This window comes from Theropithecus gelada, chromosome 10 (assembly GCF_003255815.1).
Source record: "Theropithecus gelada isolate Dixy chromosome 10, Tgel_1.0, whole genome shotgun sequence".
In the NCBI taxonomy this organism is placed as follows: domain Eukaryota; kingdom Metazoa; phylum Chordata; class Mammalia; order Primates; family Cercopithecidae; genus Theropithecus; species Theropithecus gelada.
The window spans coordinates 90,906,352-90,931,849 of record NC_037678.1 but is presented as its reverse complement, the minus strand read 5'-3'; the positions used below and the strand labels follow the sequence as shown (position 1 = coordinate 90,931,849).

The window sequence follows — 25,498 nt, the reverse complement described above, 5'->3', positions numbered from 1 at the left end:
GTAGCATGGAGGAAAACAAAGCAGGGTAAGAGGAAATACGGCGGCATTTCAGAAAGGCTGGTTAGGAAAGGGCTCCCCCAAGAGGGTGGTGTTTGAGCAGAGAGTAGGGTTAAGTTATGGAGAGTGGGGTTGTTTGACTTTAGAGCCCACACTCTGGGCACTAACATGAAGGGAAAGTGCATAACAGATGGCTCCACCTTCGAAAGCTTCAGTCTTTCGTCTCCATTTGGTGATGGCCCCCTATAGGGCTCGGAGGACCCCCACCAGGCGTGTAAACAAGAGGGCAGAGAGACTCCACTGGGGGCCTCAGGTGCCTCACCCCAAACCCCTAGGCCTGGCCTATGGACCCTCCGGGCAGAGGCACAGAGGGGTACTTACACAGAGCACATGGAGGACCACCGCGCCTTGTCTTCTATCCTCGTTGGTGAAGATGTCATTGGGGAATTCATGCAAGGCTAAAGAACAGAGAAAGAAAATCGTCTCAGCACAGGTGACCACATTTTCAGTGCTGTAGGTCTGGGACAGCATTACCAGCCCCTTTTTAGAGTCTTGGTTTTAACATGGGGTCCATGAACTTGGATGAGAAAAAAACCCTACATCTTTAGGTTCACAAAACCAACCAGAATTGAGTGTTTCCTTCAGATAAGAACGTGGGCAACCAACCACAGTAGTGTTAGCAGAACCTGGGAGTCGGCCCCCACAGATATTTTCATAACACGTCATACCATCATACTTGTGCAGTTCTCACCCACTGCTTCAATCTTATGGTGGTTGTTAGGTCACCACCTGCGACTTAAAAGTGTTAATGAGGAAGCACGTGAACTACTATGTTGAAAATTTGTTTTCGAATATTTTGACAGCTTCATTTCCACACAGTCAGTCTCCATGTGTAACCTTATGTACTTTGCTGCATGCACTCATTGAAAACTGCTTTTCTGAGCAGGGGCTGTAGGCTTCACTGGATCATCAAAGGGGTCTGTGGCTCAGACAGATTTGAGGCCCCTGCTCTAAGTGGGTCTTCATTTTGCTCCTTTTCCACTTTGCCTGACCTGGCTTAGCGTGTGGGCCCCGTGTGCTATTAGAACAACCCCCTCCCTGCTCCCTCCCACTGCTCCCCTTTCTAAGTTGACCTCCATTTGTGGCTGGACTGGAATGCCAACCACAGGGATGTTCATGCCTTCTCAATGTTCTAAAACTTCTCTGCCATGAGATGAAAACCGGAGTCTGTGAACTGACCAAGAAGGTCCTCCACCACTAACCGGGCCTCCTGTCCCTTCCTCTGATAAAATCCAATCAACCTTCTGGGCTAGGTTCTCACATCTCCTCTCCTTTATGAAGCCTCCTGTGGTCCCTCAGATAGGAATCCATGGCTCGTTTGCTGGAGGATGTGCCCATCAGGCGTGGTAGGAGCAGCACACACTACCCCCACCCACAGCCCCACATGGGCAGACATCACTGGCTGTCTTTTCCTCTGAGCCTGATGAGGTCTCCAAGTCTTTCTCTAGTGAGTTCTTAGAGAAACCACCACCATTTGATGGGGAGGATGTGCTAGATGATAATTGTTCGCCTCTTGTCTTATTTTGGATTCCCCTAAAAGCAGACCCTCCGACAAGGATGTGGAGGTATGTGGTTTATCTGGGAGGTGACTCCAGGATGCACTGTGCATGAGAGAGGCAGTGCAGCCAGGAAGGGGAGAAGAGACAAAGACAGTGGTGCTAAGGAGTGAGTGGATGACCTCTGAGACACCCAGGCCCAATTCTGCTGGTGACCCCTGGCTTGCCCAGAGGATTTGTGCAAGACACAAGCCATCGGTCACTGCTCAAAAAGGCTCTGCTCTCTGCATCCAAGGCAGCATTGCTTAAGGCACTGTGCAGGTCTTGGGTTGGAGCCACATAAGGTGTTTGGGCCAAAGGGTACATTTAGTATATAAAGCAAGGCTCACCTTCCAATGTACAGCAAGCGGCGGAGAGTTGAAAATACTACATTATATACTTGAAACTTGCAAAGAGGGTGGATCTAAATCTTGTCACCACACACACACACAAACACACACACACACATAAATGGTAACTATGTAGAGGTAATGGATATATTAATGAACTGAAATGCGGTTAACATTTCACAATGCATCTGCATATCAAAAGCTGGAGTTGTATACCTTAAGCATATACAATTTTTATATGTCAATAATATCTCAATAAAGTTGTTTTTTGTTTTTAAAAAGCAAGATCCACCTATATGTCCAGCTAATCACACTCTCTAGTTTTGTATGGTCCTTTAAACATAAAAAAGGAGACAAGAAAACACAGGAATGTCATGATTACGCAAGGATTTTTCTAAGCGGAAGTTGCTCTAAACAGGCTGCGTGGCGCCCCTCTGACCAATGAATAAATAAACTGGGAGAAGCCTGGAGGAGTTTCCCTTGGGGAACAAAATGAAGCTACGATCTGGAAATTAATGTGAGGGGCAGAGGGATGACAACAGTGAGCATTTATTGAGCACCTGCTCCCGGCAAGCCCTGTACCTTGCACTTTGCCCCTGTGATCCCATTTCATCCTCACAAACAGGTTATTATTCCAATTCTGTAGGTGAGGAACCCAAGGGGAAGACAGATGGGACAACATGCTTGGGTTCCATGGCTGGAAAGTGGGAATAGGGCTGCACACCCGGCAAACCCAGGGCTGGGGACGCCCCTCACACATGCCACCCCCCTCCTGCATGGATCTGCAATTTCATTCTGCCCTCTGACCTCTTCCTTCCATGACCTCCTCCCAAAGGATTTGATCTGATCTACATTCAGCTGCCACACTCCTGGAGGGGAAGCAATGGGCTTTTTTTTTTTCTTTGCATTTTTCAGTGTAGCTGCCACAGGGCGTTTTGGCACTCGCCAGTCCTAGGGTTCAAAGGTCACCTCTCCTATTGTTCTCCTAGTCCCAGAGCTGGAAGCTAGAGATGGGATGCTGAGTTAATTTATCAATCACAACAGCCATCGCCCATGGGAAACAAGCCAGTCATATGCCCTGGGGCAGTGCCAAGCAAAAGAATCACACGTGGAAACCGCCTGAGGTTCCCAATCATCAATGAGGGGGTACAGGTATGTGGCATCCAGTTACCTCTTTACTTCCTGCCTCACAAGCTTCCTCCGTGATCAATAACAAGGGACGGAGGAAGCACAGGAAGGAAGTGAAAGGCACCCCATGAGCATCATCTGCATCTGCACTGGGTTCTCTCAGCCCAGCTCCTTTCTCCTGCCTCACTGCCACCCCATGCATGAGGCCACCAAGGGCCAGGGAGCGCACCTGTGCCACCAAGGGCACCACGTCAGTAAGTGACAGGCTCGGGTTCTGAATCCAGGCATTCTGATTTTCAGTTCTCCATAACATGAACATCAATTGGCTGAATGAAGCAACATGGATACACAGATCCCACTGGGCCTGGCTCTCTGGTGGAGGTGGTTTCTTGTCAGGGGTCTCCACGCCAGCCCACATGGTGGCCCCAGCTGGGCCCCTGGGGAAGACACACTGGAGGCTTAGCCCTGGATGGGGCAGGACCCAAAGAGCCCCGTGCTGGCTCAGGGCAGTCCACCTAGAAGCTGCCCAAAGTTCTGGCCGGGCAGGGGTGAGCCAAAGAGAAACCACAGGAGCTTCTTCAGGGTCCTCCTTCCTTGGAGGCTCAGCAACCCTCTCTTCCCTCCCTTCAGGGAGTCGGCAGCTTACCAGTGACCTGATCTTGGTCTGCTCTCCAGGGCCTGCTCTCTGATCCATGCCCAGTTGGGAGCTCCTCTATCAAAAGTGCGCCCCCCGTCAGCAGTCACAGCTGGCCATGAGGAAGTGTGTGAAAATTCTCCATGGGGCAATGAGAGCCTCCAGTCTGGCACAGCCAGTGGCAGAGCCTGTGAATGGAGCGGCTGGCACTGTGGGCCTCCTCACTGAGTTGAATGTGGGTGGAAGGGTGGGGAAGGCAGAGGACAGTCAGTCTAAGGGTATTGAATCACCGTTCTTCAAGAACAATAAAAAGTCTTATTTGGTGGCCAATAGCAATGTGGAAAGAATGACTAGGTTAAATACTCACCTAACAAACTTCACCTGACATGCAACCACTCTGACTACTTTTTCATTACAGCTCCTCTCAGGAAACACGTATCAGGAAAATCACGAAATTAGAAAAATGGTTTCAAAGGACTCATTCACAACTTACAAAGAATACTACATGTATTTTATTTTCCCTTTTATACATGCATTATCGTTTGAAAAAAAAGTCACAAGGAGAGATTTCATCTAAAAATTGAGCTAAGCCTTCTTCTCCAGCCCTGCAAGAAGTGAGTCTTCCCTCATAGGTTTCAAATGTCCGTGCCTTAGACTGGGGCCCTCAAGAGCAGACCCTGAGAGAAAGATTTGAATGACAGCAGTTTGTTTGGGAGGTGATCCCAGGAAGCATCGGGAGCAGGGTGAAGAGATGAGGCAGGGAGGGGAAGGGGCTGGCAGAGTGGCCTCAAGCTTGCTGGGAGACAGAGGGAAGCAGGTCTCAGAGTTGTCTACTCCCGGGTCAGCAGTAGGGTGGGGGGCTCCGTCCACTGATGCCTGCCTGTCACTGTTTAGGGCTGTCCCAAAGGCACTAACCCTTCAATACTTCTGCTGAGCCCTGCACTGGCCAAGCCAAGCATGCTTCCAGGGCTAGAGAAGGCCCTAGAAAGAGTCACAGGTGATATATCAAGAAACCATCCACATGTCTGGGTGTAAGAATGCCTGTGTCTGCCCTAGCCTGATACAACAGAATACCGTAGACTTGGGGGCTTAACCAACAGACATTTATCTCTCACAGCTCTGGAGGCTAGAAGTCTGAGATAAAGGTGCCAGCATGGTTGGGTTCTGGTGAGGGCTGTCTTCCGGCTGGCAGAGGCCACCTTCTTCTTGCAGTGCACTATCTACATGTCATAGTACGAATAAGCTCTGGTCTCTTCCTTCTCTTATTTGGACACTAATCCCATCATCGGGGTCCCACTCTTATACTTTTATCTGACCCTAATGAACTCCCAAAGGTCCCATCTCCAAATACCATCATTTTGGGGGTTAGGGCTTCAACATATGAATCTGGGAAGTGGAAACAAACACTCAGTCCACAGCATCTCCTAAGCCTCCTTTGCATAAGAAGTGAAGAGGAGATGCAAGGTATCTTATGTCCAGGAAAGGACAGACCATAACTTCTATACACATAATTAGCTTCAGCACACAGCAGTGGGGCATGGGGTGGAGGTGGCAGAAGGAAGTCCCTCTGCACAAGCATAAAATCAGGATAAACTGTTATTAAGACTTGCATTCTGAATCTAGCAATGGTAGGACCCCAACGTTAAGACTTAGGGTTGTAACATGTTCTTATATTACATAACCAGTTCCACCATGTTAGAAGCTTCTTTGACTAATTTGCAAAGGGCATTCATTGCCAGATGACCCTGTAGAACAGAATGTAAATCAGGAATAATCCTAGTCTAGAGACCCACTGGCAAAGCAGCTTCGTTTAGGGAGGCCATAAGACTTCTCATTGATCTCTGTCAGCTCCTATGTGTGTGTTACGTACACAGCCTACTATTAACATCGCTGTTTCACTCAGTGTTGCCTTGCTGTGGTTCTAAAGTAATTTGGTGTTGCAGTGTTTAGTCTTCCTAAGGAAGGGATCAGCCTGGAGTCAAGAAAAGTGTCCTCAATTGGGAATCTGGAAATCTGAGGCTCAATGCCAACCTGCCCAAAGTGTGGCTTTGGTCACCTGTCATTTCATCTCTCTGGGCCTCAATTTGCCTTTTGACCAACTGAAAAATGGCCTCTGAGGATCCTCCTTCCCATTCCCTCTGGTTCAAACACAGCACACTGCAGTGCACACAGCAGATGCCTGATAAGTCTCAGTGGGGTTCAAGAAAAGAGCTGCAACAGCAGCTGTGCTTGCCTCCTGGAGACTGCAACAGCCCTCCAATTGGTGACCCACTCCAGTGCCTTGTAGGTGTGGGTAGGGCATGCGCTTTTCTGAATAGCTGCAGCTTTCCAAGAAAAGTATGCAGACAGTGTGGTGCACTGGACTGGAAGGCTCTGCCAAGGGCTTCTTGGCCCAGTTGCTTCACTTCTAGAACAAGAGGTAAGACAATGTGGGGCCTCTAGTGCCTCCCACAGCTGATGGCTGGTGCTGATGCCACCCTCTCCAGGTGTGTGTCCTTGTGCCAAATCCAAAAGTCCTCAGCGCGTTTTTTAAAGATTGAGCTAGGATGCTTGTTGAATTTGGGAACTAACATTTTCCTTGGGTGATCAGTTAGATTTTGCATAAGATCCCACAGTGGGGAATCAGGCGCAGGTCCAGATCTTCTTCTGTGCCACACGGGGCCTCATTTCCTTCATTTGTAGATGGGTGTGTTGATGTCATCCCTGCAGGGTTGTTATGAAGAGTGTAGATAGTGAATGTGAAATACCTACCGCCGTGCTTCTTGGGGTCACATATCATTATTCTAAATTATAACAACGACATGGTGGCCTGGTGTGGGTAGAGGGCACATTCATCTCTGGCCTTGATGTTGAAATCCACATGTTGCCAGTTCCTTCCTTCCTTGCATTGGCATCTGTTTCTCTGGATGGTGGTTAGTCCATGACAGCTGCATAAATGCATGTGCCTCTAGGCAGGTGCTTCCGGTACTCAGCCTGTTGGGGCCACGTGGCCCACGTGGCCTGTTAAGAGCAGCTACCTATGCAGGGAGAACGGAGCAGCCTCATCCAGCTGAGAGTCATTCCCCAAATACCTTCAAGGTCCTCAAAGTCTCTTTCTGCTCCTCTCTTTCATCCCCCAATTTTCCTTTCAGTGCATCTGGCCAGCCCTGGGGGCCTGCAGAAACAAGCAGTGCTGTTCCCATGGAAACCACAGGGACCTGAGTGGAGTGGATTCCCCTTACCAAGGCAACAGCAATCAGCTTCCCTGCTTCTCCCTCCTGGCTGCTTTCATGAGGCCCGAGTTTGATGAGTCTAAATGGAGGTTTGTAGAGGCAGAGAGTCTTTTCTCCTTTGCTTGAAAAAATGCAGCAGGAACATTCATGCCATCTTTAGACATACTCATCACATGTTGATCAAATGGAGCAGCCCAAAATGAAGATCAACACATCCTAAAAAGCCTGGCTCCCTTAACATGTCTGAGCAAAAGGAACGTGGGCTGCTGCAGCCATCAGAATACCAGTCTGCCATCCCAGTGACCTTCTCTTGACAAAATACCCAATGCAGCTTGATGGATTAGTCTGTCAGGAATTGCACCAAAAAATGGCGGTCTGGATGCTACCCAGCTTCCCCCTGCAGTGATGAGTGGCTTCAAGCTTCTGTTTCAGATGCTTTCATCTGTCTTAGTAAAGCCTGTTGCTCCCATTTTTCCTGGGGCATTGTAAAAACTTTGTTTTCCGGGTGCGGTACCTCCTCTGCCTCTCACAAAACCTTCCCTGCCTCTCTTTCTGTGGCCCCATCACATTGTCTCAGTGCTCATCAAATTATTTTCCAACCACACTGTAGGCATTTGCTTGTCCATGTGTACCATGGACTCAGTGGCACCATGAGCTCAGTTCCCTGAGGACAGGAGCCCTGTCGTTTCTCTCTCTGTCATCAGCATCCACCATGCTGGGATACATGAAAGAGGACAACAAATACCAAGTGTGACTGAATGCAGAGGGCCTTTCTCTCAGGAGGTGGTTTTGTATAAACACAAGACAGACTTATTGGCTGAGAAATGGCGTTGGGAGGGATAGCTCAGTCAAACTCCCAACTACTAGATCCCAACTCTGGTGGCAATGAGGGCTGTTCACACACACCCCATTTCTCATTGTTCCAGAGACCTAGGAGGAGTACTGCTACATCCCTTTCAAAGTTAGGTTAAGGCCATGCAGCTTGCTTTGATTAGTGAAATGTGAGCAAAATGATGTGGATTGCATGTGGCTTTCAAACCAGTGCCTGGCTCACCATTTTGCATTTTCTTGTCTCAGCATTTCCTGAAAAATACATCAAGATGCAATGTGCATCTCCCATCAGCCTGGATCCCTGAGTGACTGATACCAGAATCCCCAACCCCCGATACATGCATTTTGTACATGTAGCATAAGTAAAAATAACATTGTTGTATTTGGTAGCCACTGATCTTTGGGGGCTGTTTGTTACCCAGCATATCCTAACTCCTTGTGAGAAATGCATATGGTCCTTGCTCCTTGGCATCCCTACAGCCTTTTGCATGTCAGGTCTTGCCTTGCAGCAAATTTTGGTTGTTTTCTCTCTTCTCCAATAGACTGGGGGAGGGAGGTTAAGGTTGTAGGATATTTATTCTTCTCTGTAGCCCTGGTATCTAACAAAATGTCTGGCACACAAATCACTTAATAAGTGTTGGTTGAGGCAATTAACACATCTGTCATAACTAAAAGGCCACTGAACAAAATTATCCACAAAAGAATCTGTGTGAAAGTACATAAATGCATAACTTAATTTTCTAAATATTTAGTCTTTGGAAATGTTTTGGAGACATTCAATGCATGCTTACATTCAACGAGGTCAAGCAAACCTCAGGCAGGCATGGGAGAAGGCATCTGGCAACAGGAGGTGCTGGGTGTTCCAGGGACCCAGTCTGTTCTAAGACCATCTTTTGAATTTTTGTCTGGTTCTAAAGACCATATCTTAATAACACTGGAAAATTTATTAAATCAATACTGTGCCAAAACACCACTACTTTCAGCCCTTCCCATCCGCTGGATACATTACTCAACACTAGTTAAAGGTACACAGCCCTTATCACTGGGGAGTTAACAGTTGAGGTTAGCTTGGGAGCAGGGGGACTCTCTTTGAAATCATCCTAATACCTTAAGTACTCTGAATTTAAGAATGGAAATAACCTTTATCAAATATTACAAATATATTTATTACTTTTTGATTGCTTCTATATGATAGGAAGCATTATCCCAATTTACAGAATGTACAGATAGGTAAGCTGAGGCCCAAAGAGGGCAAGTAACCAGCCCAAGTTTCAGACATTAGCGGAAGAGCTGAGATCAAACTAGGGTCCAACTTTCTAATATGTTAATTCCACTGTCCTAGAAAGAACAAACTACCCCGTTTTTTCTTAGTTTTTAAGGGCATAAGTCCTTCCCTTCAAAAACCAGAAACGTTCAGATTCAAATGGATTGATGTGTGAATGAAAACAAGGTCATGAGAAGCATCTCTGTGAAGGAAGATGCAACCACAAGTCATGGAAACAGATGGCCTAGAGGGATCATCAAACTGTCAATCAAAATGGTATTGCCAATCAAATTTGCTAAGAAAAGCTGGATCAGCCAAATGCTTATGTGGTAACATTTGCTTACCACAGGCAACCAGCATTTTGCAAAAGCCTGAAGGCCTGGATTTGAATCCCTCCTTTACCACTCATAAGTTCTGTGGCTTTGGGAAAATTCTTTAACCTCTTTGAGTCTTAATTGTTAATGTGCAAAATGGGAGAATGAAAACAAGACTCATTTATGTGGTTATTGTGAGGATTGATGGTGATGATGCTTATGAAATGTGCAATATCTAAAATTGGGCAAGTACCCATCAAATGATAGCTCTGTTTGTTTCTAATTTATTAAATAATGGAGAGGGAGAAATATGGATGGGGTGTTTCCCAAGACATCAATACCAGGCCCACAGTCCTGGGGCCCTACTTCTTTTGTACTAAGCACCTGCATCTCTTTACCCGAAGGCTTTCTCCAGAGCTGAGAAAGGATCTCCCAGGCACTGCAGGCTGGATATGCTGGAGAATTAATACCACTCTTTCTCTCAGGAGAAGCTGTCAACCAAAGTCTAATGAAAGGCGGGTGTATAAATACCCCAGCTCCCTCACTATCTGAATGAGATAACGTTGAGGTGTGTTCTACACTGTTAAGCGTTCCCAGCAAAATTAAGCTCTGGTTGCTCACAGTGGTAACATGCCTTTGATTGGTTGTCTATCTGTCATTGTCTCGCTGTCTCACTTCCCAACTCCCATACTTGGGATTATCTCAGAAACAAACAACTTGTACTTGTGTCTGTTTCTGGGACTACTTCTGGAAAACCCACATTTAGAAAAGGAGAGTTAGGAATTTTGCACTTTTCCCTCTCTCTATTTCAACAAAGATTTGTTTTTCCAGAAAAGAACTTAAACACATTTGGATGAATTTTTCCCTAAATCATGGCAATAGTCTGTATGGACAATTTGTGGTGGAGTTGCAATCTAGATAGCATTATGGAACTGCTCACTCCTGAATGCAGGTTGGGGAACTGCCTTTGCTCCTTGTTCATGATGCTGAAGTTGATCCAACATCATGAGAAGCCCCTTGGTTCCCACTTAAGAGCTCTTTTTCTCATGTCCATATTGGCAGAAGATTTTAAACAATCAGCCCACAAACTTTTCTCCTGGAAGAGAACAGACATTCTTTTGGAACTAAAGAACTCCAATCATTAGACTATTGGCCTAGCAGAGCACTGAAATGTAATTTGACAAACTAGAAACATATTTCTTTATCAATAATAAAAAACCATGGCATCAGTGCTGCTTATGTCTTTCAGCCAGGAGCTACTGTAGAAAATACAGCAATCTCATGAATAATGTAGTTTTCTCAGGCCACAAACATGGCAGCAGATAGGAGGTCTGTTTGCAAGGGCAAGAGCCTACAGCATGCATTTGTTGCTCACATGTGATTATCAAGGCTGTGTCACTAATGAATTCTCATTAAAGAAAGTGAAATATTTATGGTAAATTCCCTGTGGTGTTCAGAACTTGATGCTCTTCTTGGACTCCTTTGTTTCTCAAAGTGTCCCTTGGTGCCAACGTCAGAGACAGAATGTTTGAATGGATGACCTAGGGTCTGACCCAAGTGATGCATCTCTCATGTTCTTATATCTGCTGTTGATCCAGACAAACAGGCTGATGCACACAGGAACCCACTAAGCAGTTCCTCAAGAGGACCCATGGAGGTTACAAGGAATGCCCATTCTTGTTCAATGCCCTCAGAAAGGATGAGATTGCATGAAAAACATTTCTAGAAAAAAATGCACTTGAAGTAGTGCTTTTGGAATGTAGTAATTCCCTACAGGAATCTACATGGAAAGTTTTTAATCTTTAAGCATTTATTTTATAGAAGGTGAAGTGTACATGCTAAACGGCTGGAGGTTTCAAAACCAGTGACATTTTTTAATGTTAACTCGTCAAATTTCAGAGCTGGAAATAACCTTTATGGTTCTGTTGGTCTATAGATGGGAGGATAATAACAGAATTTCACGAAAAGCACAAAAGTTTCCCTCTGCTTCCCCTCTTAAAAACTGCTCTTTTTCTTTCCTCCTGGTGTTGTTATTCCACGACTGCCAAGTTTAAGGATAGAAGATTGGTCTCATTCATGTTCATTGCTTGACTGCTAATGATTGCCTGATAGGCTGAGTCTTGGATGGGGCTCAGTGTGCCAGAGCATCTCCATCTATTAGCAATGTCTACGATGGTTAGGGGAATGGGAACAGGGACACATGTGCTCCTTATCTCCCTATACTGAAGCTTTGCTAACCAGGTCCTAAAACGAAAGAATAACTGGCACTCCTCGGTCCTGGTAATAGTGATTCCTGACATTATTTTGTTTGATCTGCACCTATTTTAGAACATAATCCATTTAAAAGGGGGAGAATTACTACTAATCCATCTGCTTGAATGTATTTGGTATCTTCAGGGAATTTATTGAGACATCTTTAATCTTTAGCTCGAATTCTAGTTTATGATAATGAAATAAATATCTAAGAATATGCATAGCCATTGTAGGAAGACGTAAATACGCAGACAAAATATTGATTAGCTCAGCTGGAAAAAATACAAGCTGTGTTTACTGCTCAGTTTTGGTCTCGGCCACCTCTGGCTCCTCCTTAAGGGGAAAATATAGATGTTAACTGCAGGAAATCATTTTTCCTTTTATGTTACCATATATTCAATATTTTTTGACCACTTACCTATAATTTTAGGTCAAAGCACTAAAGAATCTGCAAATTACACCTGAAACTCTTTTAAGGATAGATTTGAACTCGATAATGTTTTGTTAGATCGCTAAGTTTGTGCATCCAAAGTTTAGATTCCAAATATCAAGGCTCCAACTCTTGGACAACATCTGCCTCTGAATATGAACAGAAATTAAGAAAAGAGCATAATTAATTCAAACCAAAAAAGTAATTCAGTTGTTCACTTTTCTCCATTTCCTTGAACTGTCACAGGGCTCTGGTGATGGCACATTATAGCTCTGAATGAAACATACTAAGTGCCTTTTGCTTCAACAATGCGCTTTGGTGTCCAGCTAGGATTTTGGGTTACAGATCAAGAACAGGAACTGATGACATGAGAGGTATCTTAGGAAGGGCACTGTGCTGCCTTGTAGATAGCAGAAGAAGACCCGTCAGAGTTTAGAGCAAGCAAGATCAAAGCAAGAGAATTTAGAATCTACTTGATGTGTATCTAGTATTTTTTTCTTTTTTCTGAGACAGGGTATCACTCTGTTGCCAAGGCTGGAGAGCAGCAGCTCTATCATGGCTCACTGCAGCCTCCAACTCCTGGGCTTAAGCAATCCTCCCACCTTAGCCTCCCAACAGGTATGCATTAACATGCCCAGCTATTTTTCTTTTTCTTTTTGGTAGAGACAGGGTCTTGCTACATCATGTAAGTTGGTCTCAAACTCCTAGCCTCAAGCTATCCTCCCACCTCGGCCTCCCAAAGTGCTGAGATTACAAGCATAAGCCACTGCACCCGGTCTTCTAAACATATTTTTATTATATAGTTGACTTCATGGATGATGGCTGAGGAGATTCTGGATTCTGTCATCTTCCTTTGAAAAGTGTTGAGTTTTGTTCTAATAGGAAGTTGAATTATTGGAGGATTGTAATTACTAGCCACAAAACCAGAGGTAGTTTTAGATTTTAAGCTTTGATTGAATTACTGGCGGGTCATCATCTGTGGTAATTTTAGGCCTGTTTTAAGTGTGCCCTTCGTCCCGAGATGTGGTCCGTATAGGCTTTCAATGGAACATCTGAACTGTTTATCAAGCCCCTTTAACTTTAGAGGCTTGCACTTCTCAGTTTGTCTCCCCAGTGCCAGGCAGCAGCTGACATATCTGCTTTAAGCCTTTCAGCTGTTGTTTTCCCTGGGCCGCGTGGAGTCATCTCCAAGCATGTGAGGGTCAGCGGTCAGTCATGGACCTGAGGGAAATTTATATGTCTACTATAGGGCTCTCCCTCTTTGACTCCTTTCTTTCTGAGATTTCCCCCAATTTTCAGCTGCTCTGGGATCCAAGCTCTAGTCTCTGATGCCTCAACTGAATAAGACTGCTGCTTTCTGCCTGAGTTCTATCTCTCATATGCTGCACACCTGGGGGAGGTTTCAGAGGAGAAAAGCTAACTGCTACAGCCCTTTGTCAGTGCAGTTTTCTTCTGAGGTTCATATCCCCTCCAGTCTCTACTTGCTTTCTTCACTTTCCTCTGGAATATATTCTACATCATAAGCGGCTGCAAATCAAATTCACATTAAAGATTCCCCAAACTCGCCCTTAGCCACATTAAGTCCTCCATGGAACTTATGCTGCCTGGAGTCACGGTGTGGCCTGGTGGTAAATAACAGCCTAGGGAAAGTAAAGGTCGTTGGGATGGGCTGACAAGCTAGGATGGAAGGCCTGGGAGGTGACCTAATTGCATGCCAACTTACATGGATAAACCCAAAATCAGACAGAAAGAGCAATCAGAACAGTAGGAGATTACAGCAAGAGACGCTGCAGCCTTCCAAAGCTCTCAACTATAAATATTTCAAGGCCAAGTCATCCCAAACAAGCATCTGTGGCGGTTCTAATGTCTCTGACAGGTGATGCCCCAAGGCTCAGAGGCAAGAACGTGTGTTCGAGGCAAAATGATATTGGAAACCAGTTACAGCCAAGAAGGTGAAATTGTGTTCTACTTTCCTTTAGAATCTATGGGATCTCTTAGATGTTTCCTGTAAGTGTCAGATTTTGATGTCCCATGTGAAGTTGCCAAATTGAAATTCATGGCAGCAGCAAGGTAGGTGTTTAATAAATGCTTTTCGAGTATAGAGAAACTTGTGAAGCTTTATGAAGAGGAAAGAAAAGTGGGCAGAAAATAAAACTTTTGACCAAGTCTGGCCATTACATAAAGTACCTGAGTATCAACATTTACTTTCTCTATGGAAGAAAGTGAAAATTTGGCTTAGTTGTTGAGTTAGCTAAGACCAAAATGATAAATACTATAATTTATGTTCCAAGCAAGGAGGAAAAGTGGACATGAAGTAGGAGGAAAAGGTTTCACTTTGTTTTTAGGTTAGAATGCCATCATATCACCCATCGTAAGTCAATTACTCCTTGTTCCCCCTCGGAACCTAGTTTGTGTCATCGGCACAAAGATTGTCATCTTTGTCTTTCCATGTACTTATATATGATTGCAGGGTTGGGTGGAGTTGAAAACAGATGAAAAGAGATCCATAAAATACAATTATTACAAGACAAAATAATGCAAGAGGTAGTGGTAGCAACATCCACTCTGTGATGTAATAACCTTGGTCATGATGTCACAGAGGCCTCATGCAAACGTATACATTTACAGTCGTGAGCTAGGACAAATTTCAGGCCCACCTGAGTCAAAGGCTGATCAAAGATATCCACTCTCCAACCTTCCCAGCTGAGGAGTGGTTTACCAGGTACTTGAAGAAGCTGCGTTGCACCTCACCGGGCTGTTTGAGTTCTTGTAACGATGTTTGAGTTCATGTAGTGGGTGGGGTAAAATAACTTAGCAGAATTTTCAAGGATGGAAATGAATTTAATATCATTACTTCCTTTGATCTTTTCTCCTGTATTATATAACTTTGAATTTCAGGGCATTTCATATAGATTTATGGAGGAAAAGTTATTAAAATAAATTCTTTTAGAAAACGACCCTTTCAATGTTTGAGACAATTTTTTATCCAAATAATATTGTATTCGATGAGAGACTCTAATATTTAACTTTTCTTGCCTAGCTCACATAAATATGATCAGACTGTCAATCCTAACTCATAAAATCTCTGATCTCCTAGGTAACGCTAAGATGAGGAGAGAAGCAAAAGAGCTGCTTCTGAATCTGAAGATGGAAGCGGCAAATCCCATGGGGATCCTGAATGAGGAGAGGCGGCCCGGCCTAATAGCTTCCAAAGGGGCGGCTGAGTATCCACAGCTGGGAGACTGGTGAGAGCGGCATTTCCTTCCACCGAGTCTATGACACAGAAGCAAATCGAGTGACTTATTCTCAACAATTTCAGGTAAATGGTTCTTTCCAAGGATACAGGTTCCTTTGAGAAAGATTCAAAGACCAAAGTGACTCTGATCCCACTTGCATCATGTAATGAGCTTTTCAGGGACACAGGTGTTCACCACACATTTCCCCGTCAATATAACTCAAGGGTTCAGGGCAGAGTTGCTACATCCACCATGTAGTTTTTCAGCTGGCGGAGGGTAACAGGGACTATTCAGCACAGTCTTGATCTCAGGAGTTTACAGCCCAGCTGGGAAGCCAGCTTCTAGCACACACACACACAAATGCACAAACTGGAGGATGACTGAAGAAATCAAGCTATATCCCTAAACATTTATGTATGTATGCATCCATCCATGTGTATACATGTACGTAAATATGGGTATGCATGCATCTATGTGTGTGTGTGCATATGTACAAACATATGCATATGTAAGCATATAGGTGTATATGTGTAATGGACTGAATGCCCTCCTCCCCAAATTCATATGTTGAAATCCTAATCCCCAGTGCAATGGGGTCTTTGGGAGGGTGGAGCCCTCACCAATAAGATTAGTATCCTTATAAAAGTCATGAAAAATTAGCTTGGCATAGTGGTACGCAACTGTATTCCCAGCTGCTCAGGAGGCTAAGGTGGGAGGATAGAACCACTGCACTCCAGCCTGGGTGATGGAGCGAGACCTTTTCTCTAGAAGAGTCATGAGAGAGTTTGTTTCCGCTCTCTGCTCTCTGTCACGTGAGAATACAAGCAGAAGTCAGAGGTCCGTCACCCAGAAGAAGGCTCTTGCTAGAACTTAACCATGCCGCCACCCAGTTCTCAGACTCCCAGCTTCCAGAACTGTGTGAAATAAATTCCCGTGTTTATAAACCACCCAGTATGGTATTTTCTTAAAGCTGCCAGAACTAAGATAGTATGTATGTATATGTATCTGCATAATAACCATTCTAAGCACAGTGGCTTAAGACAACTGTAACATTTTATTGTTATGTCTCACATTTTTAAGGGCTGACCGGCCTCAGGTAGGTGGTCCTTACAATTGCAATCATATGCTGGCTGGACCTGGAAACGTGAAGGCTCAAACACTCACTGCCTGTCTGGCCTCTGGGCTAGGGGAACTCAAACACCTGGGAGCTGGAACAGCTGGGGCTCCCTGGCCTCTCCAAGTCTGTGTTCTTGCCATGTGGTCTTCTCAGCTTGGAGACTTCTCACATAGTGGCTCAGAGCTGCACGTGCACATGTCAAGAGAGTGCCAGGAGGAAATCATACAGCCTTTTATGATCTGGCATAGGAAGTCACGCAGAACATTTCCACTGCCTTCTGCTGGTCATGGCGGTTACAAAGACCTAACCATTCTTAAAAGGAGGGGAAGTGGACCCTATCTCTTCATTTTTGGTGGGGGAGGACAAGATTCTAGAAGAGTATGTTGTCTTGGAGTTCTTGCTATGGTCATTTGGGAAGATGCAATCTGCCACTATTTCTTTCTACCTGAACTGATAGCCATAGCTACAACCATATTGATAACAATTGATAGCTATTAATATGGATCAGACAGTGAGTGGGGAGTGGGAAGTGAGGTCACGAAGGAAGGTGTCAGTGTGAGCCAGCACAGTGAGTAAAGGCTGCATGGGGCAAGTCAGGCTTGAGTGGAGCCTTAGAGAAGGACTGCAGGAAGCAGTCCAGGTGGACAGGGAAGCAGAGACAAGGTGTGGGGGTGGGGGAGGAGCAGAGCCATCCAGAGTTTGAACGAGGTGGTGGCTCTTTAATGCTGCGGTCCCCAACCTTTTTGGCATGGGGACCCATTTTGTGGAAGACAATTTTTCCATGGACTGGTGGGGAGGGAGGGGGTTGGGGATGATTCAAGCACTTAAATTTATTGTGTACTTAATTTCTATTATTATTACATTGTACTACGTAATGAAATAATTATGCAACTCACCTCCATGTAGAATCAGTGGGAGCCCTGAGCTGGTTTTCCTGCAACTAGACTGTCCCATCTAGGGGTGATGGGAGACAGTGACAGATCGTCAGGCATTAGAATTTCATGAGGAGTGTGCAAGCTAGATCCCTTGCATGTGCAGTTCACAATAGGGTTCATGCTCCTATGAGACTCTAATGCCACCACTGATCTGACAGGAGGCACAGCTCAGGTGATAATGTGAGCCATGGGGAGTGGCTGTAAATACAGATGAAGCTTTGTCACTCGTCCACCACTCACCTCCTGCTGTGCGGCCCAGTTCCTAACAGGCTAAGGATTGGTACTGGTCCATGGCCTGGGGAATGGGGACCTCTGCTTTAATGCATTTCTGCTTGAACAAACAGCCAAGGTCTCCAGCAGAAACAGTAGCATCTCTTAATATGTTAATAGCGTTGTTCCCATTGCATGCTCTTTCCTGATCCTCATGAGAACTCGAGAGCTCTGCGTTTCACAGAGTGGGAAACTGAGGCCCAGTTCACAAAGTAAGGAGATCCACTTGATCTTCTGAGGCAAGTGTCCTTCCTTCTACACCACAGCAGCCTCTTCAGAATCAACATTAGACATGGTTTAGCTCACATTTCTCCCCAGGCTCAAAGGGGAAAAAATGTGCCTATGCAAACCCTAACTTTGTTTTTATCCAAAAGAAATGACTGCACCTTGCAAGCATCTGCAAGACCATGTGGAATTGCATTAAATTTCACAGTACATTAGAACCCAAAATGGGACCCAAGACTAAACTTGGCCAACTTCCTAATTAGCCTTTTACTAAGCCTCAGGCTGGAGAAACACGACCCTGGAGGATGTAGCGTCTGGGATTCTGCTCCTCACTGCAGGCCTTGTGGTAAGTATCTTTCTCCAGCTAGAGCTTCCTATTCAGATGAAATGGTCCTAGCCCCTTCTACCCAAAAAGGGACTGGTTTGGAGTTCTTGCCTTATTTAAGTGCCGGAAATGTCTACTTGTGTCCCAACATTTGTCATGGGCTAAGAATGAGCTGGGAGCTGACTCAGATTCTCCTGTTGCCTGAGATACATCCTGATGGAAAGCATGTTGGCACCTTTTGTAGGGACTCTTTCTATGCCCCAGGGCCCCTTTTCCACATGTGTACATTTTAAGGCCATGGGGTAAATGACCGTACCCCATGGGGTAAATGGCTGGTACCCCAATGTCTGCTTGGCGTGTTGGAACCCACAAGGAGAAGGCAGAAAGAGTTGATACTGGGGCTTGCAAAAGAGCCCAGCTTACAACAGAAAGAAGTTTAGACACTGGGGAAGAACAGGCCTGATGCTGTTATTGCTCCCATAAACTCCTCTGAAAGTTGCTATAATGGAACAGAAGCTGGCAGTCAGGGTTCCGTCCGCCTCGCTGGAAAGCCCTTTACCATTTTGGTAACTCCAGCTCCCAGACTGCTTCCACACCCAGGAACCAGCACCCAGGGCTCCGTTGTGCTGAAGTTCCCCTCTGTGGGATTCTGCTTGACACCATGCCCTTCTTGACCTCCTGCCTTTTCCTGGTCACACTGTGTGCTCTCTCACCAGTTTTTCCAAGGAGCACTTCCAACACGGCTTTCTCAGGAATGCTCATGCCAGGCTCAGCTTCTGGCAACCCAGGCTAACTCAGGAGCCACATAAATGCTGCTTCTTCCACAAACATTCTCTTGATCATTCCAAAGGAATCCTGCAATAAATTGCTATAGAGATTGGGAATCCAACCATGTGAGTGCAGGCGGGAGGGTGGGCGATGGCAACTTGTTCCCCACACGCCTGAGCTGTGTGGGGATATGGCTTCATATGCTCTTTTAATGTGACAGGGTCCTGAGTGAACCACACACATAACTCTACAGACCGTCAGCTCCTGAGTGTCTGTTTTTGCTCAGTGGAAAAGCACATTTCCTGTTGAGACTCCAGCATGCCTATGGGGCCTTGCTGCATGGAGACCGGCTGGCTGGTGTTGAGGATGGATTGATGCTAGACTAGGCTTGCTCTGGGAAATCATCAGTGAGAAGCGGGTGAGGCCAGGAGTAGAGAAGCCGCAGAAACAACCACCCGTGGCCAAAGTTTCCATTCCCTGTGCCAGCCAAAGGGAGCCGGGGTGTCCCAGAGGCATGTCTGACTCGTCTGCACTGAGAGGCGGCAGGGAGAGCGTCTTCTCAGTGTTTTCACTGGCTTGAACACATTCCAGACAGTTCTATGTTCTTCTGTCACATCATCTAAAAAAAATCTTGCTTTTACCGGAAGCTCAGATCCAAAGAGCCAAACAGAATCCACTGTGTGGCTATGTATTGGTGTATTGGAAGGAGGCACAGACTCAGGTGACAACAGAATGCCCAGCCCGAAATCTGGAGTGCTGTGAAGGATGTGGATATTAGAACCACATGGTATGGAAGAAAATGGCAAGTTGGGTTTGAGAATGGAAAAGATGGTACTTTTTTGTGACCATTTCCAAATAACAGAAAGGGAAGTTTTACAGAAAAGGCAAGAGGTGAAGTGAATGGTCAGGGCAAGATTGGGCACAGCCGAGGGAGTCAAGTCTTGCAAATATTATCCACTTGAAAGGTATGGACCACACACATTTTGGCCAGCCTTGCATTTCCTGGGGGAAGCTGTACTGCCATAAAACGAATGAAATCAGCTCTTTTTATGCTCTCATATTTTAACAAGCCTGGATGAATAGCTGAGTGGCTACATCCACAGCTGGCGATGCTCTACAGAGTGAGGCGTTCATGTCTGACCAGCTACATTCGCTTATGTATCCACCCCTTCCCCTACTTTTACAAAATATGTCTACAAGCTGAGAAGGAAAGGGCTGGAAAGGAAAGTGAGTTCTCATAGACAGATGAATGATGTCTCCTTGTAAAGGTGACAAGAACTTGTACATCCAGCCCAATGTGAACTACAGGCAGGACAACCACATGACTATGTCTTGTAGATGCTGTTGGTGCCCGCTCAGAAACCCTTTCTGGGGCTGATGCATCCACCTCCTGATAAAGGCTAAGAGTAACTTCTCCAGAGTTACACTTGGCCGGTGCATGCAACCTCACCCAGAAATGCCTAGAAGATTAAGTCCTCACTCCCAGATGGGTGGTAGACACTAGGGTCCAAAGGCCAGCTCCTGCCTCAAGGCAGGACAGCTCTGTGGTGCCATTCACACTCCATGGTCCCCTGGGATCCGCCTAAGGCTGATCTGCAGCCAAGACCACCCCTTTGCTGCCTCCTTTCCTGCCTGATCCTGTTTCTCTCGCTCCCCTTCTCTGGAGATCTCTCCAGCGAGAAATGACTTGCACAAGAATCTCTGTCTCGGGGACCCAAACCGAGACAACCTCTTCAGTTGGCTTTTGTTCTAAGTCTCCAAAGGAATGGGGCATCCCTTTGAATTGTAAAATGGATCAGAGGTGAATCCTCTAGCCTTTTAGGGATGGCCAGAGCAAGCTTTGCCTCTTAATCCCTGTAAGTCACTGCAGCCCAGAGCTGGATGACTGGGTCTAGCTCTTTCTGTCCCAAATTCCAGGCTCAGGAAAACCCTAGTCCAGGCTGTGTACCCTGGAAACTGACCTACAGCACAGAACCAAATTTGGATTAGACACCAAAAAACAATATGCACCCCCAAACTCCCACCCCAAACATCCTTGCAATCGTTAAGATGGGGTAGTATTTCCTTCCCCCAAATCTCCCTTTGAAGCTTGAAGAGGGATTCTGGAAGGGTTTTATATTTTAATAAGTTTGTTTCCCAGATGTTTTTATCACTTGGAAGGCAATGAATCTGGACAGAACCAAGCATCCTCATTGAGATGCTCTAAAGATTCGTGTTTGCAAAGTTTCTCTCCACTAATTTTGTAGCTCTGCTAGATGGAGCCAGTTTACTGCAAGAGTACTTCTCTGCTGAAGCATTTTCAATTCTGGAGAAAGATTTTGCTCTCCTTTATCACAAGGACTAAAACTGTCTAAAAAGTTTTCCACAGGCATGATTTATTTGGGTGGGTATGGACTACAGATGGGCAAACCCAGGGTCTAAGTACTCAGATAACACAGACAGCATGTCTGCTGGGGACATGGGGGCCTGGGGGCCGAGACTGAGCCTCACAGAGAGATACCCATCAAAAGAAGGATCTCCAGTCACAGACCCTCTCTCCCTCCATGCAGATCTATGCACCCCAGGCCCTGGGGAGCTGCCCGGAAAGAGCGTGAGCTATTTTGACTTGGAATGCGGCAAGCTAGGCCAAGGAAGTTGGAGCCAAGAGATACAGTGTCCAGCAAGCACACCCGAGAGAGAGCATTTCCCTCCAAACCAGGTCTGTGAGGAGCCAAAGAGGCAAGCAGCATAGTGGACCATCTGCAGCACGACCCTAGAAAGTCTGCCTCATTGCAGTGTTTCTGGAGTGTGGAGGGCTGAGTCATTCTCTCAGGGCAGGGGATGAGCGGGCCATTGGCTTGAGAAGTGTTTCCCTGACTTGCCCTTAGCCTAACTGATCCCCCCAACTAAGATTCTTACCCTCCAGCTCCAGTGTTCTCATTTTATGATCCATCCTCTTTCCCTAAGAAAGCACCCAGATTCTCTCCTCTTACCCACCCTCTGACATCCCATAATTGCTTCACATTTTCAGGCTATTCTACCCTTTTATCCTCAGCCTGGTCCTAAGAATGCAGAAAATAGTCAATAAAAGGTGGTTGAAGAAGCATACATATGATTATTATATAGTACAGTGTTAGTACTTGGTTTATTCATTCACTTCATTAAAATTTTGGAGTACTAACTCTATAACAGGTGTTGTGTTCATCAGTAAATAAACAGACAATGTTCACCCGGTTTGCTTATCTTTCTTACTCTTTTAAAAATACATCACTGAATTGTGTGGATTTTCCAAGGTATGCATTCTAGACCAACTTCCAAAGTCTTCAGGCCCTCCCACCGGCTATGTCAGAGATAAGATCTGAGATGGTGACTGCTCATGTGACCAACTCAAGGGGATGGAAATGACAGTCATTGAGATAACTGACAAAGAAACGGCCCACACCTGTGACGCTTCCCCATCCAGCTGGTCACCTGGTCGGCTTGTGCCGATTCTTGTCACCATGGCAACGAGGCCAGGCCAACCATTTAATTCAGAGAGCTACACACCGGCCTCACAAGTAACCTCAGGGTCCAGAAATAATTCCATGCCCAGAGTCAGATATCGGCAGTCAGACATATAAAACATTATTGGAAAGATTAGAAATACCATACTCTGAACTGTTTCTAAACCCCTAGGGCTGTTGAAATCCCATCGCTATGGCTTGATAGCTCTTAAGGTATGAGAAGTACACACAGGATGCCTGGAAGGTGCTTGGTGTGCTTCCAGGGATGTGTAGATGAGGATAGGCCATATGAGAACAAACTTTGTAAATGTTAATAGTTATATAATGATCATTTTAATATTATTATAAAAATATCCATACTTATTTATGATACAATAAAATTAGCTTTAAAAAGAAATATAGTTTCTGAAAGTGAGTTTAAGAAAAGCATAAAGGAAATAAAAATTCTCCAGGGAGTATGTGGATATGGTGAACATGTAAATATGAGATGCAGGCAACTAAAGCACCAGATCGCTGGCCTCAGGAGTAAAGGGCTAAAGGTCCACAGTGAGTGGGATCCTACGACAGTATTAACTTCCCAGAATCCTCTGCTTCTAGGATGGGAAAAATGAATAATTGTAAGAACTCCCACGAACTGAGCAGGTGTGATGGGCTGGACGCTGGTGCCAATGCTATGCAAGCATTGTCCCAAATGGTCCTTCGAACACACTGGCAGCTAAGTGGAGTTGTCACCATTGTACAGATGTGGAGATTTGATTCAGAAAGGAAAATAATCTGCCCAAGGCCACAAAACTCAAGTGACAGAGACAAATCTAAAACCCAGTTTTCTTGGACTCCAGAGCCCAGGCTTTTAAACACAATGTTGTCCTGACTACTATAAAGCAAGCATCTGGCCTATAGGATAAAGAAGAATATGCGTGACCTTGTCAAGGCCAGAAGGCACTGAAGTACTTGCAAAGTTTCCTATCAAAAGGTAGAAAACATTCAGATCTAGTGTGCAGTGAGCAACTTGGTTATCTGCCCACACCACCGGTTTTCACCTGCACCCCGCTTCAGTGTGCCTCCAGTTTGTAACAGCCAGCACCTGTGCCTTATCTTTGAAGAGGGGTGAAGAGGGGGCCCTTGAGCACTTCTGGAAGAGCCTGGGCAATAATGACACTGCTGCCCTGCCCAGGTCCCTTGACCAACCACTGATGGAGGAAGGTGTTTGCAAGCCCAGCTCCCTTGCCCAGTGTTGGGGCATCCTGGAGGGAGAATTCACACTGAGTACCTGTGGGGTTAAGATGAAGCCTTCCTGGGCAGGGTTTTGACTGGTGTGATACCCTCAATTTGGTTCCTCCTCTTCCTCTTTCCTCTCCCACTCCTTTACCAGCATGTCCTTAGTGATTTGCAGACAAGTCCTCCTCTTGAAAGCACTTGTGGGGAGCCCATCCTCATTGGGAACAGAGGAGGGGCAGGGGTGTCTGACACATGAGCAGGAGGGTAGAGGAGGTGTGGGGGGTGCCAGAATGTGATGGCAGTGCCACTCAGTGCCTGGGGTGACAGGGCCTGGAAAGGCCTAAGCCAGGGTGACTGGAAGCTCAGGTCACCTTTGTCCGAGGCCAAGGGTTGGTCATTTCTGCCCTGAGGTCATTGTGCTAAGGAGCATGGAAGACAGATGACACTTCTGTTCAATCAACTCAGGAACACAGCAGACAACACAGATAGGTGCTGGGGAACCAAGCATGTCGAAAGAACCATCTTTGAAGAGGTTAATTACAGACTAGACAGCTAACAAGGAAGGAGGATTCAATGTGCAGGAAACACAATGACCAGGAGGAACCGGAATGAGAAGCATACTCAGAGGACAGGGAGGGGTGCACAGCCCTTCCCCTCTCTGGACAACTCCTGTGAGCTCAGGTGAAGGACCTGGGGGAAGAAGGTTGGTGCTGCTATCCCTGGCATCTAAACGCAAGGACGGCAGTGAGGACCCCTCCCCTCCAAGGAATGAAAGGTGGGAAAGGAGGAAAAGGCAAAGTTGAGTTTTGTGACTGTTCCATATTTTAAAATATGAATAAAGTACTTTCTGCTCACTGAGAAGAAACAGAAACAATCAGAGATTAGAAAGTGGCAGTGGTACAGATTGCCATGATGGAGGAGCAGGGAGAAAGACCTGTTTGCTGCAAGCCAGTCATTCATTCCATGCAAGGGCTACAGATGCATATTTTTAAAACCTTCAAGGGATGGCAAAGAGCAAGGATGGGGGATATAAGTCCCCATTTGCCCCCTAGGCAGTTCTCCAGGATTTTGTATGTGTGTACCAACAGCACATGAAATCCCACATCCCTCAGGAAGGTGGGTCTGAGGTGTGGAGCTACCAAACTGAGGAATGGTGTTCATTTTTAACACTAGAGTGTCTTTGGCAAAATCTTCACCCTAACATCCCAGTCTTAATAATAGCTCTCACTGTATCAATTACTGAGTCATAATTATTGTCTTTTAGCAGACATCCAGGTCAGGATTTTTCAGTAGTTCAAATACCACTGCACCTAAAGCTGCTATTTAATGTGGTTAATGATACACATGGTAACTTGGGAGACTCCTGGGCATCCCTCTCTCCAGAAAGTAACAAAGGAGGCCAGTGGGATTCTTGGGTGCTGACTGCCTCTCTCAGCTTTCTGGATGAAGTGTATGGTAGGAGACATTTTTCAACTGCCAGATTCCTCATGAGCCTGAGAGAGTTTCTGTTTTGGGAAAGTAAACCAGGAGCCATTTTTTCAATTCCTTAGGGGCCATGGGCTGTGCATCGGAGGGATGCTACCCCTGGGCTCAAGATTGGTTTCCATCTCATTGCCATCCAGAGTGAGAGATGGGAGGACATGTGGCCTTGGATCAAAAGGACAATTTGAATGAACTGGCAACAGTTCTGATGGCCAATCTGGCCAACAACGAGTGACAAGGAAGATCTGTGGGATCCAGGGGAATATTTGGAAGTTTACAAACATAGAGACAGGTGAGCAATTCAGGATCCCCCCAACTACATACACAAAGGACACAAACTTTCCACATTCCCAAAGACAGTTTCTATTTCCTCCTATTTCCTCCTACCCAGAGCCTCTAAATCTAGTGCTGGATTCAGAAAGAAAATGCGGC

General features: G+C 45.8%; 1 protein-coding gene across 1 annotated transcript in view; it reads right to left on the bottom strand.

Moving 5' to 3' along the window:
* SLC24A3 (solute carrier family 24 member 3) overlaps positions 1-25,498 on the bottom strand; it is a 498,945-nt gene that overhangs the window by 203,210 nt on the left and 270,237 nt on the right. Inside the window, exon 3 of the mRNA XM_025400528.1 lies at positions 379-455. Coding sequence (XP_025256313.1) covers positions 379-455 — 77 coding nt within the window. The remainder of the gene's footprint in view (positions 1-378; positions 456-25,498) is intronic.